Source organism: Podarcis melisellensis (assembly GCF_964234715.1).
Source record: "Podarcis melisellensis genome assembly, chromosome: 16".
In the NCBI taxonomy this organism is placed as follows: Eukaryota; Metazoa; Chordata; class Lepidosauria; order Squamata; family Lacertidae; genus Podarcis; species Podarcis melisellensis.
In genome coordinates this window covers 40,417,892-40,438,945 of record NC_138533.1, presented here as the reverse complement: position 1 = coordinate 40,438,945, position 21,054 = coordinate 40,417,892, and the positions used below count along the sequence as shown (strand labels likewise).

The following is a 21,054-nucleotide window of genomic DNA, read 5'->3' as shown; positions in this document are numbered from 1 at the left end:
AGATGGAAAGACTAAGAAAAACAGGAGGGGGTCCCAGTGGCAGGGCCAAAGCTAGGAGGTGGTGAGGTGGGCCCCCGCCAGGGTCGCAGGCGAGGGTGTGTGTGCAAATGGGCTTTAAAATATGTCCATAGATATATCTATAAATAAAAATATTATTGCCTCATAAGAAAAGGTTTGAAATAGTGGGTGAATTGAATGGGGGGGTTGGAGGAGAGGCGGAAAGAAGAGCTAATTTGTTAGTGGCTAGGGGGTGCAATCTGGACAGTTCTACCAGGGGTGACCCTGAAGTGGGTCCAGGAGGAAGCAGGACCCCCCCCCACTTCCACCACCTCAGGGGGAGGATTTCCAAGGCTGCATCCAAGGGGCAAAAGCCAGCCATCCTGGAGGGTCTCAGAGCTGGAGCTCTGCTTTGCGCGCCCGTTTCACTGATCAAGAGGAGCTTACAAACCAGAAAGCCAAGCAGAGGAGGAGGAGGAGGAGCCCCCCCATCTCTCTCTCTCTGGCATCCGGCCTGCATGGAAGGAGCAAGAATTCAAAGCAGCCCAACCTTCAGACTGTGCAGCATCTCAGCCCACATTCAGGCTCAGCACCTGCCCCACTCTTCCTCCTCCTCCAGCCCCCCGCCCCCCCCCCCCCGCCCCGGGAGCCCAAGAGAAGGAAGGGTTGCATGACAGTATCATTTCAAATTGTAAGAAGCCACCTTCCTGGTATAAGAATTCCTTTCATTTATTATTTTGAAGCATTTATCAGCCACCTTTTTGGGTAAAACTCTCTCACAGTGGTTGACGTAACAACCGTGTAAAAATACAGCTTCTGCAATAGTGAAATGTAAAAGAATACAAAATACTGAGCAATTTCTGCAAGAGACCCACAACTTTTATAAAACACCAATACTACAAAGCCCCACATTCCGCCCAGAATATAAACACAAAATTCAGCCCAGCCAATAGTGAAAAGGAGCAGCATTAAAAAACGATCCATCCCTCCTGCTTAAGCCACCCCAAACAAACTGGTCTTCAAAGCTATTCTAAGAGACAGGAGCTTTGCAGAGATCAGCTGGCAGTGAACTATGAAGTTGTGGGTCCACCACAGAAAAAGGGCCCTCTCCCCAAGTCCTGCTCACCCATTTCACCCAGGAAAGCCTCCAGCAGGGATCTTAATGTACAGCCAGCCTGATGTGGTTCCAAGGAGCCTTCCTGTAACTTGGGTTTAAACCAAAGTGCCAAGTCGAAATCTCTCTCTAAGTAAGTAAAATCATAGAATCATAGAGTTGGAAGAGACCACAAAGGCCATCGAATCCAACCCCCTGCCAAGCAGGAAACACCATCAGAGCACTCCTGACATATGGTTGTCAAGCCTCTGCTTAAAGTCCTCCAAAGAAGGAGACTCCACCACACTCCTTGGCAGCAAATTCCACTGTCAAACAGCTCTTACTGTCAGGAAGTTCTTCCTAATGTTTAGGTGGAATCTTCTTTCTTGTAGTTTGGATCCATTTCTCCGTGTCCGCTTCTCTGGAGCAGCAGAAAACAACCTTTCTCCCTCCTCTATGTGACATCCTTTTATATATTTGAGCATGGCTATCATATCACCCCTTAACCTCCTCTTCTCCAGGCTAAACATGCCCAGCTCCCTTAGCCGTTCCTCAAAATAAAGGGGGGGGCCCACTTTTCCCACCTGGCTGGAATTCAGGTGTCAGGTGCTGTTAGCCTCCACTGGGAATGGACCCCAAAGAGAAATGACGCCTTTAAGTATTTCATTCAATGGCTGCAATTATGGTTCTTAACAGGAACCAGTTGGGGTGAGGGAAGGAGTGCCATTATCGCAAGCCATTCTTGTGCCCTCCAAAATTCTCCACCATGGCAGGAGGTCAGAGCTTGGTGTCGCTGTGGGGTCAGCAGCAGGGCCTTTGCTCATGAATGCCCATTGCTGGGTGATACCTTCATCACTCTTCCATCTCTGTGGAAAAAAGCCCCCCCCCACTCCCCACAACTCAGCCCCACCATTACAGCCGAGTGGGGTGGGGAAGCAGTCCCCCCCTCCCCTAAGCCCAGCACAGCTCCCCCCTCTCTGTGCTAGGAGTGTGCAATGCCTGAAGGCATTTCTCCTCCAAGGGGCTCTTTTTTCTGAGGGCAATTAGGGAAAACATGGCAACAGCTGTTGCAGAAGCTGCTCAAAGCCAAGCAAAACAGTACAGAGAGCACAAGAATGACCAATGAGCTGCGCCCATAGGATTCTTGGTGAGCTGAAGGGAAAGGCAAGCCAAGCCCCACAATCACCGCCACCGCTTCCCCATCATGGCTGCACAGCCACCCTGGCTAGGCACCCAGCAGCACCCTCCCATCTCCTGCTTCCTCCTTCAGTCTGGAGAACAAGGAGGAGGGTCCCCCCCCAGGCCAGCAAGCAGGCCCAGCAACACGGCACTTGAGAGCCAGCTGCTGTTCTTGGCTGGCTCCAGCACATTTTCAGAGAGGGATGGCTCTGCCCTACATTCAGCACCAAAATGCACAGCCCCCCCCCAGCTGCTGACAGCACAATGATCTGAAGGCAAGGTGACATGCTGCTAGAGGAGTCCATCATCTGCAGGAGAATCTCCATGGAAGAAGATCCCTCCGGCAGCAGAAGACATGGAAGTGGAGAGAGAAAGCCAGAGGGAAGGCACTGCCAGCAGCAGAGAAGACACAAGAGACTTCCCTCCCCCAGCTCTGCCAAGGCAGCTGCCAGACACCCAGCAGGTGCCCTTTGCCCTCCTCCCTCCCCAGCAAAAGCAAGACAGGGATGAAGTGACACATGGCGCTCTCGCTCCCTTCCCTTGCTCTCCGTCTCCCTCATCAGGACCAGGAGAAGCCCAGGTGGGCAGGCAGCCTGTGGGCCTGCAGACAGAAACGGGAACCAGGCAAGATGGACGTGGGGTAGGTTCCCAAGTCCCAGAGTTATTATTGTTATTGTTATTGTTAATTAATTAAATTTGTATACCGCCCTATACCTGCACGTCTTAGGGCAGTTCATAGGATAAAATCAGAATATAAAACCACAAAATACATAATGAAAACAAAAACAACCCAATAACACCCCCCAACACATTTTAAAAGGGCATTGGATGCCAGTCACCCAAAGGCCTGGTTAAAGGAGAGTGTTTTTGCCTGGCACCTAAAGGTGTATAATGAAGGCGCCAGGCGAACCTCCCTGGGGAGAGCATTCCACAGATGGGGAGCCACCACAGAGAAGGCCTGTTCTCGTGTTGTCACCTTCCAGACCTCTCAAGGAGGCAGCACACGAAGAAGGGCCTCAGAACTGGCGGAATTACCTGTTCTTAATGGGGCTGCACCCTGCTTGAAGCAACAGGTACTTCTGAAACCATCTTGACACCTAAGGCCAAGGTGACCTTGGTGACTAGGAGCCTTTATGTCTGGCTTTAGCTAGCCAAATGCAGCAACTACAGCCATTTCTGGACACGGATAGCCTGGCCAGGGATACTCATGCTCAACTACTGTGATGTGCTCTCCATGGAGCTGCTCTTGAAGGCAGCCCAGAAATGCTGCTGCAAGACTGCTGATAGCGACAGCATATTAGCTATCATTTTCTGGGTCCAATTCAAGGTGCTTACTTTGACACTAAAAACCCAAAAAGGCTTGAGATCTAAATAAATATCTGCAAGAACACCTTCATCCATAGTGATCAGCCTGTACTCTAAGATCTGCTCTTAGATCAGTGTGTACAGAACAATTCCTGCTACTTCCCAGAGAAGGAAGAGACGTGACTCCCTACAGAGGGGGACAAAAGCAGCAGTGTGCAGAGGTTTCAGTTGTCTCAACACAAATGCACAGAGTATGGGAAACAAGCAAGAAGAACTGTTAATACAGGATGGCAAATATGACCTAATAGGCATTACTGAAACCTGGTGGGATGAGACCATTAACTGTAATACAGAAGTTGAGAACAGTCTGCTCAAAAGAAATTAACCAAAAAGAGAGGAGTAGCAGCATTATATATAAAGGATGTGCAAGGTGGATGTAGCACTATATAGAAAGGATGTGAAGAGATCCATGACTTGAAGCATGGAAGGTACATCAAGAGTATACAGGTAAAAACTGTAAAAGAGAGAAACACAATGACCTTCCTGTGGGTGCAGCTATAGACTCCCCAAGCCAAACTGAGGACTGGGATGATGCCTTCCTAGAGCAGATTACCAAACATTCAAAAAGGAAGGATAAGCCATGGGAAACTCAAAATACCCCCAATATCTCTTGGAACTCAAATTCTCCAACAAATTTCTCAGTTGCCTCACTGACAATTTCACTTCCCAGAAGGTGAAGGAAGCAACAAGGGGGTTACCTCTCTTGGACCAGGTCCTCACCAACAAGGAGGGACTGATTGATGAAATGGAAGTATTGGGAACCTTGGGAGGAAGTGACCAAAGCCTTTTGGGTTCCATTATACACAGGCAAGGGAAAGCTGATTGTAGTCGGACATGCACTCTGGATTTTAAGAAGGCTGATTTCAAAAAGTGTAAGAAACTACTGGATGTAGTATGGTCAGAGATACTCAAAGATGGATGGGAGTTTCTTAAAAGTGAAATATTGGAGGCACAAAGGCGGAAAGAGGCACAATAAAAGAGAGAGGCATCTATGGCTGCATAGGAAACTTGAAGATGAACTGAGATTTAAGAGCGACATGTATAAGAAATGGGAAACGGGAGAAATCATGAAATAAGAGTATATATGAGTCGCCAGCAATTGCAGGGAGAAGGTCAGGTAGTCCAAAGCTCAGAATGAACTCAGATTTGCAAGGGAGGTTAAAAATAAAAAGGTTTCTTTGGCTTTGGTTCAAAGTACAAGCAATTAGTCGGTCTCTTCCATGAAGACAACAGAGAAATGTTATTGGGTGTCACAGAGGAGGAGGAACTGTTCAACAGCTATTTTGCCTCCGTCTTCACCCCAAAGGAAAGCAGTGCCCAACCTGGTGATAACAGTATAAACGATGCCAGCAAGGACCAGAAGCCCAAGACAGGAAAAATGTGGTAAGAGAACACCTAGCTACTTTAAATGATTTCACATCTCCTGGGCCTGATTTGCTGCACCAAAGGGTACTATAGAGTTTGAGGATGTAATCTCAGAGCCTCTACGCTTTGAGAATTGTTGGAGAACAGGTGAGGTCTCTGCAGACTAGAGGTGGGCAAATGTTGTCCCTATCTTCAAAAAGGGAGGGAAATACCAACTGGTCAGCTTGACACAGATACCAGGAAAGGTCCAGTCTGTCTGTGAGCACTTAGAAAAGGATGTTGTGGCTATTAGCAACCAGCATGGGTTTCTCAAAAACAAGTCATGCCAGACAAATCTCTCTTTTTTCCCAATAGAGTTACCAGTTTGGTGGATCAGGGGGATGCTGTGAATGTAGCGTATCTTAATTTCAGTAAGGCTTCTGACAAAGTCCCTCATGATATTCTTGTGGAGAAGCTGGTAAAATGTGGCCTGGACAAGGTAACTGTTAGGTGGCTTTGCAGCTGGTTGACTGACTGAACCCAAAGAGTACTCATTAATGAGTCCTCGTCATCCTGGAAAAAAGGGACAAGTGGGGTGCCCCAGGGTTCTGTCCTGGGCCTGTTCTTGTTCAACATCTTTATAAATGACTTGCACAAAGGAACTGAGGTGATGCTCATCAAATTTGTACCTGGCACTGAACTGGGAATGGTAGCCAATATATAAATTTTATGAAATAAATCTCACTCCAACCTTGAAGTTCCAGCCTGTGGCCCACGCAGAAAGAGACAAGGCCTCAGAGCAAGGGGGGAGGACGTGCCCAATTCTGCTCTCCCCGCAAAGAAAGCAAGAACTTGCTCCTCCAAGGGAGCAGAACTGCTGTCAAAAGGCCCATCCGAGAGAGGCCTGCCACTCCCCAGACAGACTCCCCACCCCCAAAGCACACCTTTTCTCCTTAAGGAGCAACAGCAGCGCTTGCCCCCAAATCGGAGGAGGCTTTGCAGAGAAAGAAGGGTGCCACAAGGAAGCCTGGGTGCTGCCTCAGTTCCTCCCCTGTTGGCCAGAAGGCATCCCATCTGATTTCAGCCCTGAGCCTCATCACAGCTGTGTGACATGTGGGAACTTCTGAAGGTGGCTTTGCACAGTGTTGATTGGATGGTATTTGTGTCAGTCACAAGGCCACTCCTCACTTAGAGCCAACATCAACATGACATTTAAACAAGGTAGAGAAAGCCTTTTTGAATCACCACCATTATCCTCAAGCCTGCCACAAAACCATTTGGCAGGATAAGGATTCCAAATTCTTTGAAAATTAAACACCAAATGATGGGGGGGGGGGGCAAACAGGGAGAGAAACAGGTGGGGCAGTAGCCAGGATTTGTTCCACAGAATCCAGAATGCGGGCAAAAGCAGGGACAGTGGGAAGCTCCACAGTCAGAACAAAGCAAAACTCAGACCTCCTCCAGTTCTCAGGTAGGCAATGAAGCTCAGTTTACTCTGGAGGCACAGAACAAAGACCTGGCAGAAGAAAATCTGCTCCCAGGTTGACCAGCCCTAGAAAAGACAGTCTTCCCCACACCAGACTCCATTGCCTATCTAGATGTCAAGCCTCCAAGACCACCACCAGCAGCAGCCTTCATGGGTCCCAAACCCCCCTCCCCTCTCCGGGCTCATCATTCGCACACAGGCTTGACTTTCCTTCAGCCCCCAGTCCAATCTCCCTCCCCTTATTTGGCTTTTTGCAAACCCAAAAGCCCCACCCGCAGCTGACAGGAACAAACGAGGAGCCGCCTGTTCAGCCACCCCCCCCCCCAGCCATGCCAGTCGCAGGGAAGCAGAGCAGGGTGTTGCTCAGCCCCTCCACTCTGAAATCTCCACAACACTCAGGAGCCACAGCCATTTGCAGGATTCAGCTTCCAATACACTACAAGGCAACGGAGCCAGAAACAAAATCGCTTGACCTCCTCTCAGCATTTCTGGCTTTTCTGTTAACCTAACTATCCAGAGATTTTCAAAGCACAAACCAGGCTGGTGAATCTTGGGCCTGGCAGGAAGGTGAGGCAGCCTAAGCAAACCTGAACTTCACAGAAAGTGGAAAGCAGTCCAAAGGGAGGCCTCCTGAGATCCTTTGGCTGCAGCTCTGAGCCTTTTCTATGCTGGCTGGGAATGAGGGGAGATGGAGAGCAGGGCTACCTGTGGGGGAGCCAGTGTGCTGCACACAGAAGGGAAAAGAGAGACATGGCAGAATCCATGCCCATACCAAGCATTGTCTATGCCACAACTTCACACAACCGTTTCCCTGAGGACAAACGGGGAGCCCCAGGGATGGCCTGGACCCACCCAGGAGGACATATCGCTGCACCCAAAAGGAAGGAGGCACAACAACCCTGTGCCCTTCTGGCAGGTTTCCCATAATAAGCACCTGGTTGGCCTTGATGAGAGCAGGACTAGAGGGGCCCCCTTTGGCCTAATGCAGCTACAAGGTTTTTCTTAGCCTCTTATGTAGGTGCTCTTCTTCAGGGAGAAGGGGAGCTCCCTGATGGAGGTGCTCAGAGCTTCCATCATGATGGGGCAAGGCACGGCTGGAGCAGCCAGAACCCTGGGGGATGCTCAGCAGAGGCAGGTGGCACCCACAGGGGTTTTGCAAGAGGGCCACACATCCATGCTACCTGCATGGCAGAGGGGTTGCCACTGGAAGCAGAAAGGGGGCAGCATCCCCTCCAGCCGCCACAAGGACTCCTCTTCCTGCTTTGCCCCCACCCATCTCCTGGCAACTCAGCTCAAAGCCAGCAGCAGCTCTCTCCAAAGCTGTCATCTCAAGAGGAAAGAGGTTTTGAAAACAACCCAGAACTCTCCAGCCTGCAATATTTCACAAATGGTGCGAAGAGGAGTCAAGGTGTGTTGCCTCCTGCTGCACAATCCCTGGCAAGAAGAAGGTCAAGCAAGAGATCCCATCTCCTGCTGTTGAATAACATGTCGAATAACATGTTAGTTGAATAACTGCAGCCACAGGCAAAGCAGTGGACAGTCCCAATGCACTGTCACAACTCTGTCCGCCTCACCACAAGGCCCCACATATAGGCAAGGTGAGCTCTGGGGACTCTGGGCAACTCCTTCTCTCACAAAAGAATCTGGCTCACACACTGAGAGCAAACACACATCTACTTCGCTGGAGCAATGAGGCAGCTCCCGATCAATAACCCTTCTGGGGGCAGATGCAGAACTTGCCTGTAAATAACCAAGCTCGGCTAAGGGCAGCGGTGCAAGATGCTGACAGGCTGGCCCTTGGGACCATCACAAGACACTTCCCCCTCCCCTGCCTGGAGCAGAATTTCAAGAAGGGAAAAGAGGGGCTCCTGCGCTTCCTAAGGATTATCTTAGTTTCTAGGATCCTTAGTTTATTTAGTTTAAACAGGCTGTGGTGCTTTTGAATTATGGTGCTGGAGGAGACTCTTGAGAGTCCCATGGACTGCAAGAAGATCAAACGTATCCATTCTTAAGGAAGTCAGCCCTGGAAGGACAGATCCTGAAGCTGAGGCTCCAATACTTCGGCCACCTCATGAGAAGAGAAGACGCCCTGGAAAAGACCCTGATGTTGGGAAAGATGGAAAGCACAAGGAGAAGGGGACGACAGAGGACCAGATGGTTGGACAGTGTTCTCAAAGCTACAAACATGAGTCTGACCAAACTGCGGGAGGCAGTGGAAGACAGGAGTGCCTGGCATGCTCTGGTCCAGGGGGTCACGAAGAGTCGGACACGACAAAATGACTAAACAACAACAACAACAAAGAAAACTAAGAAGAACAAATCACCAGGTCTTGGCCAATTACCTCCAGAATATTATGAAGTATCTGGAGATGTTGCAGGTCAAACATTGCTTAATACCATGGATGAGTGAATGTCAGCCAGGGTAATCCAAGGCTTTGGAGCAGACAAGGACAAATATTGATCCCAAAATCAGGTAGGAACCTAAATGCACATAGTTCCTAAGTACAATTGCATTCTTTTCCAAAGTACCATGGGCATCAGTTTTTAAAATGGCTCCGGTGGGGCATGGCATGACACAAAATGGCAGCCAAATCAAAAACAGAAGGGTGCATCCATGCCTCCTACCCACTGCCACCAGTCAATGGGGGGAACCTGCGTATATTAGCCACTGCCACACAAACAGAAGCCTTTTGCACCTCTCCTCTGTTCAGAATGGGTAGGCTTGAGACTACAGAACCTTTAGTTTATATCAAGGGTACTCAATGTAGTCCAAAACATATGGAGGGCATCACATAAGAGCGTAAGAAAAGCCTGCTGGATCAGGCCTAAGGGGGCCCATCTAGTCTAGCATCCTGTTCTCACAGGGGCCAACCAGAGGCCTATTGTGGAAAACCCACAAGCAGGATCGGAGCACGACAGCACTCTCCCCTCCTGTGGTTTCCAGCAACCAAAATCCCCAAGAGCCTCAGCCAGCATGACTAATGGTCAAGGATGACAGGAGCTGTGGTCCTGGAGGGGGGCACCCTGTTAACCCCAAACAGATTACCGTATCAAATGATGAAGGGACCCAGCCCCCTGCAATGCAGGAATATGCAGCTGTCTCTTATGGGGATCAAGCCTCCAATCTTGGGTATTAGAAGCACCACACTCTAACCAGCTGAGCTAACCAGGATAGCAAATAACTAATAACTAATCAAGAAGAAGAATTTGTCTCCCTGTTCTTTTTCTTATTTATAGTTGTCGGCAGGAGAGGGGAAGAAAAATTCAAGGCAGGAACCTCCTTGAATTAGTGCTGGATTCAGAGCTCTCCCCACACACACACCCCAAAGCAAAACCGCAAGACCCTGTCAAGGGAAAGAAAGACTTGAGAAGGGTTAAGATGAGCCAAAAGAGGATACAGTGGTACCTCGAGTTAAGTACTTAATTCGTTCTGGAGGTCCGTTCTTAACCTGAAACTGTTCTTAACCTGAAGCGCCACTTTAGCTAATGGGGCCTCCTGCTGCTGCTGCGCTGCCGCCGCACGATTTCTATTCTTATCCTGAAGCAAAGTTCTTAACCTGAGGTACTATTTCTGGGTTAGTGGAGTCTGTAACTTGAAGCGTATGTAACCCGAGATACCACTGTACACCTTCTGTGCCTGAAACCCCCCAGAAGCTACATGTACCACAAGGAGGGGCAACTCTGAAACAAGACCACTCCTTTTTCAAGGCCAGCTCCCCAGGGGCCATCTTGGGGGCAGGGGGTTGGTGCCCATCTATTCTTGCCTTTAAGGGATACTGCATGGTGTGGTATTGATGAAAGTGGCATAACTGGTTACAAACAGAAGAGGCGTGCTTTCCATAGGGTGCCCACGCCAGAACCACCAGCTCCAAACGCATGGGCATTTACGGTACACTCTCCCCACCTGCCAGCCTTCCCTTGCCATCCCCGCCCCCCAAACAAAGAGGCTCCTGTAAAACTATGGAGAGCAAGCAACCCACAAGAGGAGTGGGGCAGAGAAGACAGCCCTTTGGAGCAGCTCAGAGCTGACCGTGTTTGGGCTTACCAGGCAAGCGTCTGGGCCTCACCTCAGAGCCAAATGGTGTGGGAACAACGGTCAAGTGCTATTGGTTGGCATCACAGATGGCACCGTCCTGGCACCACTCTTAGTCTGAAGCCGAGCAGGCAGCCCCTTTCACGCCACAAATGCCGCGGGGGCTGCCAACCGCCTGTGCCAGGGAGCTCTTTCCTGCTGTGTCTGAGCAAATGGAGAGGGAGTGTTTCCATCATCTCACAGACCAAGCAGATTCAGGAGACATTTGATAGCCGAGGCCAAGAGCAAAGTGATCTTTCTCCGGCAGAGGGTGGAACCAGCCCTGGTGAGGATTGTGGCTGAGACGTGAGCACAAAGAACAAACTCCAGCCTCTGGTTTTGTGATTAAGCATCGCCTGGGTGAACCGATCCTGCAGAGAGAACCCCGACACTTCGAAGAGCCTCTTCCAGCTGCCAAGAATAATATTTCAGCAGTTTGAGTCAAGGCTTCTGCAATTGCAGCCCAAAGGGGGGGTCCAAAGCGCAAACCACAGGACTTGACTCGGCCAGCTCCACCGAATGACAAAAACAGGCTTTGACAAACATGCTGGAGAGGTGGAGAGGGCACTGCCAGAGGAGGGTGGGTGGGAAGGCAGGCAGGCAGGCAGGCAGGCAGGGTGTGTGCATGGGTGTGAGAAAGGGCGCCCGCCCGCCTGCCCCTTCCCAACTCCCGCACTGAGGCAAAAGGCAGGAAGACCCTGGCAAGCAAAGATAGGCAATGGCCCTGGTTGCGCCAGCTCCGTGGCACAGCAGAGTACCAGGGAAGAGCGATATCTGGTGGCCAGCACAGCTGCAATATGCAGCACAGGGGACTGACGGGTCCTGTTGCTCAGCGGTGAGCCATCCAGGTAAAGCAGCGAGCCGCCCTGGGAACCCCAGGAGCCCCCATCACCCACAGCAGCCGTCCCTTCCCCACCCAGCGCCACAGTTGGCTGGCGCTGCCTGCAGAAGGACGATCAGCTTAGGAAACTCTACTTCCAACAAAGCGGCCATATAAGGAAATGGCCTGAAAGAGGGAGATTTACTGCCAGCTGAGACGTGAGCTCAAAGCAGCAGCAGCAGCCCAGCACAACCGCAGTGGCACACAGAAGGGCAGCCGCCTGGCACGTGCGCAGCGGACAAGGCTGCACCGAGACGGGTCCAGGGGGGCATCCGCTCCCCACGTGGCGGGGCAAAGCGCCTCCCCACCCCGTCTCCCCGCAGGGAAGGAAGGAGCACCGGCCAGCGGATGACAGGACCCTCCCAGCCAGGCGCGGAGTCCGGGCAGCAGGGCCCCCCTTGCCGCTTTAGCCACCTCCCCACACCAGCCCCCCCCCGGGGGGAGATGCCCCGGGACGAGCCCCCTCCCCAGTCTCCTGCCGGGGCCGCGCGCGCTCACCTTCTTCCGGGGCTGCCATTTCATCATATTTGTACAGCCGGGCTCCTGAGCATCAAGCCGGGACGGGGCTGGCGCTGCTGGCGGCGGGCTCAAGGGCTCGGGCAGCGGCACTCATGCTGCCTCCTGCCTGCCCTCGGGGCGGGACAGCTCCGGCTCACGGCGCCCGGGGGCCGGAGCGCGCCGCTGGGCGGCCGCGCGGGGAGTCCGGGAGGCGCGGCATCCTCCGCAGAGCGCCAGGCAGGCCGGAGGGCGAGGGGCGGCGGCCGCGCCGGGAAGCCGCCCTCCCTGCCGCGGCCATGCAAGCCCCGCCGCCGCCGAGCCCGGCCCGCAGGAAAGCCCCACGGACCGCGCGCCCCCGCGGGGCTCCGGGCCCTGCGCGCAGAACAGCCCCCAGCAGCAGCAGCAGCAGCAGCGCCCGCCGGCCCGAGCCCCACATCCACGCCCCGGCCAGCCCGCGGCGCTGCCTCTCCTTCTCCGCCGCCGCCGCCGCCGCCGCCGCACTAATGACTTCCTTCCCTCGCTCCGCGCAGCCCGCCTGCTCCAGCTCGGGAGCGGGGCGCCTCCCGGGCCCTAGTGCTCGCCGCTCCGGAGCCCTCCCTTTGCGGAGTCGGGGAAGCCGCCTCGCCGCCTCGGGACGGCGCCCAGCCGCGTCCCCGGCAGCGCCGCCTGGGCAAGCGGGGCCCGCGCACCCGAGGCTGCCTCCCGCCCAGGTTCGCGCCGGCTTGCCAAGCGCAGCTCCCGAGGGGAGCCCGGCATCGGGGCCGAGCCGAACAAAGGAAAGAGTCCGGCCCAGCACAAAAGAAACCTCTTTCGTCTCCCTAGCAAAGCCACACGTTCCCACTGTCTAGTTTTCCAGGGCTACGATGGCTGTTGTGCAAACACCTCCTGTAAAAGCAGAGCGGGCAGCCCCAGGGGGCTTCCCCAAGGCAGCTTCTCCCAGGCCCAGGCCTGGCTTCTCCGGCGCCCACCTGCCCACAAGGACCTGCCCCCCCGCCGGTCCCCTTCCAGCTGCCCTCAGAGGCCAGGATGGGGAGCCAAGCCCCAGCTGCTCCCCGCAGCACAACTGGGTGGGGCTCAGCCCCCTTTGTATAGCCGGAGCTCCTTGTGTCATCCTCAGCATCAAAGTGGCAGACAGCACTTTCCCCCACTAAATCCGGATTTTCCCAATCTATGGATAATCTGCTAAAGTAAGAAAATCCCATAGAAAAGTGCTGCTGAAGCACATGGAGTGGGCGGGGCTTTTTCCATTGGGGGTGACAGTTTTGCTGGGTGCCATCTCTTGCCCCGAATCCTGCAAAGAAAGGGATGCAGGTGGCTCTTCATGGCCCATTGTTGGTGAAGGCACATTCATTGTGCTTTTATTTTTAAAACAGCTCTTTGCACAGAAGTGCTTTTGCACAAAACAGCTATATTAAAATTAAAAGTAACAATTTCTCCTTGCAAGCACAGGAGGTGGGAAAGGAAGAGACCACATTTCGTGCAAACAATTGCAAAAGCTTGCCTTTCTTGGAGCAACACGTGTTTTTGACCAATTGTTCACTGCTGTTTTGTGCAAATCTGGTATTTCAAGAAATGTGTATTTTAAAAACAATTAAAAGTGTTTTCAAGGTGCGCATGCCAAGCTAAACAAGTCCCCATGCATGCATGCCCTAGCAGCACCTTGTTCCAACACTCAGCCTGTCAGTTTCTTCATCCATTTTAACCCATGACTTACCACCCATTCAAGTAAAAAGTGAGGCCCAGCCTGTTTTTTCAACATTGCTTTAAAGGCAAGTGGGAGAAGGGGCTGCCTCTCCCTCCAGCTCCCCATTGGCCATGAAGCCTCTGTCTGGCTGCACAGAGGCTATCTGGGCTCTGTATAGGGTGACTCACTTCAAAAGGCTGCAAATCACTTTGGAAAAAATACTTTGCTTATCCAGGCAGAATAAAGCTCTTTTCTCAGGGGTATAATCCAGAGACAGGCCTTTGCAAAATGAGGGTCAGTTTATCTGGAAAATTCCCCATCTGACAGGGCAAGAGAGGCTGGGGAAAACTCCCCGCTTAGCACTAATTAGAGAGATGTTGTGTCACTTGGTTCAAGGAGGTGCAGAGCACCCTGCCTGGAGATAAAAGTTGTGCCAGCAGCATTTATCACCAACTGCCAGGCTGGTGGGCTTGAAGGGCTGCTGCAGGGGAGGCTGCTCACTCTCTCACATGCACTCACACACAGGATTATCACAGGGCTCCAGGTGCCTGCCATTAATTGCAATTTATTCAGCTGGGCTGCAAAATGATCAAATAGGTTAATGCAGGATTAAGCTTAATCTTGTTGCAATAGAGAATCGCCTCCCTGCTTGCTACTGATGATGCCCCTGGAAGAGGAGGCAGGGGCTGCCACAGCACGGCGCAGCGCAGCACAGCACAGCCCTCCCTCCCTCCCCTGCAGCTAAGAGAACAGGATGGGGAGGTCTTGGTCGCTGCAGCACTCAGAATGACCCCAACAGATGCGAAACACACAGAGAAAGAAAGATTTGAGAAAGAGCTCTGGGAAACTCTGCCTCTCCCTGAAAGGGTCACTGTACAACATGGAAAGCGAAGAGAAGAGAAACGACCTTGTGGATCCCCACTTCTGATCGTCCCTTCTGCTAAGACCATTTTAGAATCACAGCCAAAACAGGAAGGGCAGAATCCTATAAACTCCCTGGGTCTCATCTCTATCCTGCTTTCAAGAGAAATGTTCACAATGGTCTTTGGCTTTCTGAATTCCCTCTCCTTGCAAAGCTGCCCTGACCTGCCCTTGAGTCACTCTGGGCTTGCAGGAAATCCTGACGATCTTCTGAGCAGATCAGAGGCCAGCCAAGAGCTACGGGGTGCAGCTGACTCCGGGGAGGAAGGAGGGCAGATGAGCGCAAGGCCACAAGAGGCCACCACAAGACCTTCCCATGGGGTAAGGTCACATCCTGCTCTTGCACTCGGTACAGCCATCCTGGAAAAGCTGAGGTTTGGGTGCAACCAGGGATGGGCTAGAATCCAGCCTGAGAGCCCTGGCAGAGAAGGCCAGCTGGCCAGACCTCAGAATACCCTGAGGAAGGGCTGGAGAGGTCTCAAGGCACAAAGGCACAGCTGGAAGGCCTTGGGAAGCTGCCGACATGCACAAGTGAACAGAGCTAAAGAAGTTGGGAAAGCTCAGTTTGTTGAGCATGAGACTCTTAATCTCAGGGTCATGGGCTTGAGCCCCACGTTGGGCAAGAGCCTCCTGGACTGCAGAGGATTGGACTAGATTGGCCTTGCATGACCTTCCAACCCTACCATTCTATGGTCTGGGGGGAAAGCCACTCTGGGAGAAGCCCCATGCTGGCAGCAATCTTGCCCACGGGGACTGAGGGATGGCGGCTGACCCTGCGGTCACCCAGGTAGCCACACTGACCAATGGGAGTTGGAATTTGATGGCATCCAAGGGAGGCTCAGTTCCCTGCTGCCCCAGAAGGTGCTGTCCCGGCAGGGTGGAGCTGTTTTCTGGGGAGCGAGGGCCAAGAGGGACACCCTCCTTCATGGCCTGTAGGGTAAGGGGTGCCCTCCTGCTCCCTCCCACCGCAGCAGTCTCACGACCTGCCTTGAGAGGGCTTCAGCTTCAGGAGAGAGGCTGGAGTGGGAAAATTGGAATTTCCTGGCCGGTGAGGGCTTGTATCCTGAGCTCAGCAGCATTATTTTAATGTGATGTTGTGCCTGTGAATTATTTATGGTAGAGTCCCCAGGCACCCGGTTCATTCCTGCGGTTCACTTGACAGGAAATGGATTTTAACTTCTGTTTTCATTGGAGGCCCAAAATGCGACATCTTCGGGGAGAAGGCGATGGATTTTATGAGCCACATTAATTGTGACCCCATTTTTAAGAGGCTTTGGTTACCTCGCTGAAATTTTTAGGATGCTGAACAGAAAATGCATTGTTTGGAAGGACTCCTTCCCTCCCCCCAACCGCCCCATCATAACTGCCCCTCTCCTCCATTCCTAGAAAGCACACATCCTGTTGCCATGGAAACATTTAATCTGATCAAGATGTGGGTCAAGAACCACTCCCAGTGCAGAAACTCCACCTGACCCCATGGAGCTTCTGCCCTCATGCACGGAGAAAGAGGCTTTGGCTTTCAGCCCAGCTTGGGTCAGTCAAAGGGTCAGACCCCAGGGCTGGGCAGTCTCCACAGAGCCCATGGTTATAGTGAGGCAGTTGTCAACACCCACCTGAGGAAACCTAAGCTCAGTCCAGGAAATGCCACATTATGGGGTGGACAAGCAAAGGTCACGAAGAAGCAAGAAATGAAATTCACAAATGCAGCTTTCACCACAGTGGGGGTGATAGGAGCAGGCCCCTGGTGGCACCAGAAAAAGTGGGGGGCAGCTCTGCTCCATGTGGGTGGGATGGAGGTGGCTTAACCATGCAGGGACTCCTTCCTTCCTTCCTTCCTTCCTTCCTTCCTTCTTCTGCTGCTTCTCTCTCTCTCTCTCTCTCTCTCTCTCTGCTACAGCTCCTCCCTCCCTCCTCCTAGTTCTCCCTGTGGTTGCCAGGCAACCCCAACCCCATTGCTTTAACTATCAACAGAGAGGACCACATCTAGACATGCAGAAATGTATAGTCTGAAACTGTAAAGATCGGGGATGTTCAAAGACAAGGGGGAAAGCCTTCCTTCCCCCACCTCTGTGCCTGCAACTGCAGGCAGACATCAATGTCTGTCTGTCTGTCTTTCTCTGCATCTTTCTGTCCGTCGTCTGTCTGTCTGTCTGTCTGTCTGTCTCTCTCTCTCTCTCTCTCACACACACACACACACACACCAGCTCTTAGCTGCCTGGGGGGCACAGCTTCTTCCAAATGCCAGAAATAACACCACACCCAAACCCCGTGCACAACCACTCAGCCATCAAATACCTGCATTGTTCAGTGGACAGACAATAAGCTCCACCTGCTGCAGGACGAGAGGGAAAGCCGCTCAGCACTGCCACATGAATGCATGCGCACACGCATCCAGCGACACAGCTGCATGTTTCCCACCTGTGCTTCTCCCAGACCTTTGCTGGAAAACGACACATCCATTTTTGTCCGTGCAGACAACAAGGAAATGTGGCTTCTTCTACTTGCACAGCATCTCTGAGGCATACCCAGGGGATCCATGGGGCTCACGTTTGTGCCCACCACATCAGAAAGCTTTCAGTGGCCAGAAGGGGCTAGATGAAGAAGACCGTGGCAGCCCTTGCCAGGAGACCTGCTCCATTTGCTAGGGGAACCTCAGCAGTTAGCAACTGCAGAGGCCACCAATTCACTTCCAGTCAAAAGTCCATAGCTGACCCCAACCATTCATCAGGGGATCAACCTGATCATCAATGGTTTCAGCATCAAGACTTGACAGCCTCTGCTGGGCGTTGTGACAGCTAGATCCTCAGGGCACATGGTCCTGTCAGTTGCAGACTCTGCCTTTCTCTGCTCCGTCTGAAGACCGTTCAGTGCCTGGTTCAGTTTCCACTATGCCTTGAACCTCCATCAACAAAGCGACATGCCTCCTCCTCCTTTAATGGACTTGGGGGGCATTTGGCCAGTGAGGAGGGGCCGAGAAAGAGAGCCTGCTGCCAGCAAGGGGAGGAGAGAGACCTGAGAACTTGCCAAGCCATCAGCCTCATGGCTGGGAGCTGGCCCTGGAATGACCCTTCCCACACATGGCCCCTTCCAAAGGAAACAACCCCCCCCCCGCCAGCTCTTTCAGGCACCCAAGGGAGTTAGTTGGAAGTGTGTGGGTGATCAGATAAAAGTGGCCACCCACAAGTGAAACTGCAGAAGAGAAGAAACCATTTGAGAAAGAACAGCAGGGTGGCTGGCATGATGGCAGACCAGGCCTGGGAAGAAGAAGAACCGGAGATCTGGGTAGGAAGACAAACGGCATTAATTAATTCCCTTTAAGAAACACGACTGGCTGCACTGTGAGATGAATAGTCTCATTTGCAAAGAGCCCCGAGTGACAAAGTCAAACAAATAACTCCATAATTCTTCATTAGCACTTCATCAAACTTAACTATTTCACAGGCTGCACAGGAGAAGGGCAAGTCACATCTTTATATGTTCCAGAGATGCCCCTCTTCCTTGATGCTCTGTTGCTGGGATTCTCTGAGGAAGGGCGCTGGGCTTTGTCCTGCCTAGAAAAAATGGAAAGGAGGCAGTAGAGGGGTCAGTGGGCCTCCAAGACCCTCTTCTGGCAGACACGAAGCCGGGAGGTCAAGATGCCTGTCCGTGGAGAGCGGGCAGCCCCCAGCCAAGGGCAAATGGAGATTTGGAAGAGGAAAGCTGCCTTTATCATAGGGGATCTCAGACTTCCCAAAAAAGAAAATGGATGGAAATTACCGAGGCCCGCCAGTCTCAAAATGGGGGCAGGTGGGTGGAATCAGAGCTCTGCAATTACCAACATTTTCTACTGGCATCGGATCCATCTTTGTAAATTTCTAAATTCTTTGCCACACCATTTCTAGCTCAGCTTTCCTCAAACCTAACTACAGACATTTTGCTTTGGAGGTATTTTGGCCCACCTCTTTATGCAGAATTTGTTCATTCAGAGGCTCTGAATGGAAAAGGTTGACTCTTTCATACATTTCCCTTCCCACCCCATGTGCCTCTCAAAGTATTTTGACTTAGCTCCTTCAACAACTTCTCCCCCGTTATCCTTTCATACTTAACTTGCACTTTATCCTTTCTTTCCCCCAAATGGCCAGGACTCTTTCCTCACGCTCACCTGTAACATCTTTCCTCTATCTATCTATCTATCTATCTATCTATCTATCTATCTTATCTATCTATTTATTGATTTATGTTTGATAACAATGTCAACCTTTTATCTCACTTTCTAATTTCCTTCTCCTTTAGGAGACCTCCCTCCTCCCCACACCCTAACACCTGAAAAGAGGACCAGGCCCAGGGCCTTATCAGACCCTGAACAGGGCAACAAGGGTCACCAAGCGCCTCTCTTGGGGAAAGTATTGCCAAGCTGACAGGGAACGTCCCAGCATCTGCAGCATTTTTGCCATGTGTGCCTTGAGTCCATTGGCATTTACTGAAAGTTTAGGCATAAGCAGTTTAATGCCACAGAATATGGGACATGCCAATGATCTGTCTCCCAGCCCCTTCTACGCAGCGTGCAAGAGGTGGCGGTTGCAGCTGCTGGGATGGGTGCAACAAGGCTGTGGTTGGCCTAGAAAGTGGGGCTGCTAAACGAGGAGACATCAGGCAGGCGGAGGCCCAAAGCCCACCGGGAAGCCGCCCAAGGTTCTCTATGGTTGAGAAGCACCTGCTTGAGCATCCTGCCCTACCTTGCCTTTATCCGCTCTGCAAAGGTGAGAGGGAGTTCTCTGGCTGTTCACTAAGAATCACACAGGTGAGTAGGTACAAATAACCAACAAGTGCCACTCCAGTCCTCGGAGAGAGCAGCAGTCCACTCACTCACTCACTCACTCACTCACTCCCTCTTAGCCTCAAAGAAGTGGGTCTGCAGACCCCAACAACAGCACCCACTCCCTGACACCTGGCTCATTCAAATCCGCCCCATTTGCCCATTAAACCCAGTCCTGCTGGCATCTCAGAGGGGTCGTCTGCAGAAAACCCAACTGCCGTTTGCTCTGATTCAGCAGTAAAATGCAGTTTCCCCAGGGTTAAGCTTCATTAGGGGGAAAAACCCAACACTGCTCAGGCATGGACAGACCTGGAAAGCCCAGAGGTGTGCCTACAAAGCACAGAGCAAAGGTAAGTGTGGATGAGTCCAAAGTGAGGCAACTTTCTCCAGAAACAGGAGTAATGTCCAGGGATACTGAATCACATCTGCTGGCTAAAAGCAGGCAAAACCACCCCATGCTCTGATTTTTTTCTCAAGGCCTGTCCACAATGGAGCATTGTTTAGCTATTATTGTGCTTCTCCCCACATTCAGATTGGACTCTAGCAGTCCAAACCCGCTCACTTTGGTACACGAATAGGAACTTCCAGTTGGGCAGAGACAGCTACACCTCAGGTGTGGGGGGTTGTTTTTTTAGTTTCCCCCATCCAACAAGTGTGTAAAAGCACACAGTAAGGCAGCTATAAATTCTCAGTAAACATTTCTCGGATTGTTGTGCAATATCTGCTGGAGAAATGTAAAACATGGTTTGCTTGTGCAGTTTTCTGGTTTTGTGTAAATCTGAGAGATCCAAAGAAAACCACAGGGAAGGCAAAGCATACTGGAAAGAGTTGCAAGCACAGTGGGAAAAGAAATGAAAGTGACAGTTGAGCCCCCTCCCCAAACGCCTAAAACTAATCACCTATGACCTGAAGTGGAGCAATTTGGAGCCCACTTTCCCACAACTCCCCCATATCAAGTAAACCCAAATTTACAGGGGGGAGTACTAAGATGGGTGTGGTTTGAGGGCCATACGAAGTACGCAAACACAACTGCAAGCCCACAACATACTCCCTTTGCTGAACAAGCCTTTGATGCATCTCTGATCCTCCCAGTGGCCATTTCGGTTCTTCATTGCTTCTCCCCAATTGAGCAGCTGCAGAAATCTCAGCCCTCACAACTGTGGTGAGGAGAACATTCTCCATTCACATGGAGTGTCTGAAAGGAGAACACAGCAAAACGGAAACCTAAGAGCAGAAGGCCTCCTCCTCCTCGTCCTGCAGGTGGGCAGCTCCCTGTAGTTGCTGTGGAGCTGGGCTGCTTGTTTCCAATGCAAATGGACTGAAGGAAAGGTAAGCTTTGCTCAGCTCTCCCTTCCTCAAAAGGCTGCACAATAAAACTATTGTATTGCAAAAGATCTGTTTTGTCTATTCAAAATTCTCCTCCACGCTCTGGAAACATATGGAGGTTACAACATCCATTCTGCTCGTCCTTCCCCAAGGGGTTCTGCACAGGATCCTGTAACAGCCAGCAACCGTTCTCAGGCTCCTCTGCTGCAGAGTCTTCTCTTACTGATCTGCAAGGAGAAGCAAGGTGGCTAGCTGCAAGCTAGGAAGGAGAAAGTGCCCGCTGTCCGCCTGCAGACTCTGCTGGGAAGACATCAGGAAGATGCGAGTGACCACTGCAGCGCCCCATTCATCCCAATCCACATGAAACCTCCCTCCTGTCCATGGGGGAAACTTCTGTGCAGTAGCCATGGCTAA

General features: G+C 51.9%; 1 protein-coding gene across 3 annotated transcripts in view; it reads right to left on the bottom strand.

The window, feature by feature from the left end:
• The window catches only part of TTC28 (tetratricopeptide repeat domain 28), a 132,294-nt gene that overhangs the window by 57,875 nt on the left and 53,365 nt on the right, over positions 1–21,054 (bottom strand). The window contains exon 1 of one of the 3 annotated variants that reach the window (XM_081892873.1): positions 11,915–12,040. The exons of the other annotated variants lie outside the window; for them this stretch is intronic. Within the exon in view, the coding sequence (XP_081748999.1) occupies positions 11,915–11,941 (27 nt within the window). The 5' untranslated portion in view covers positions 11,942–12,040. Of the gene's footprint in view, positions 1–11,914; positions 12,041–21,054 lie in introns of those variants that run through there. 3 annotated transcript variants of the gene reach the window in all.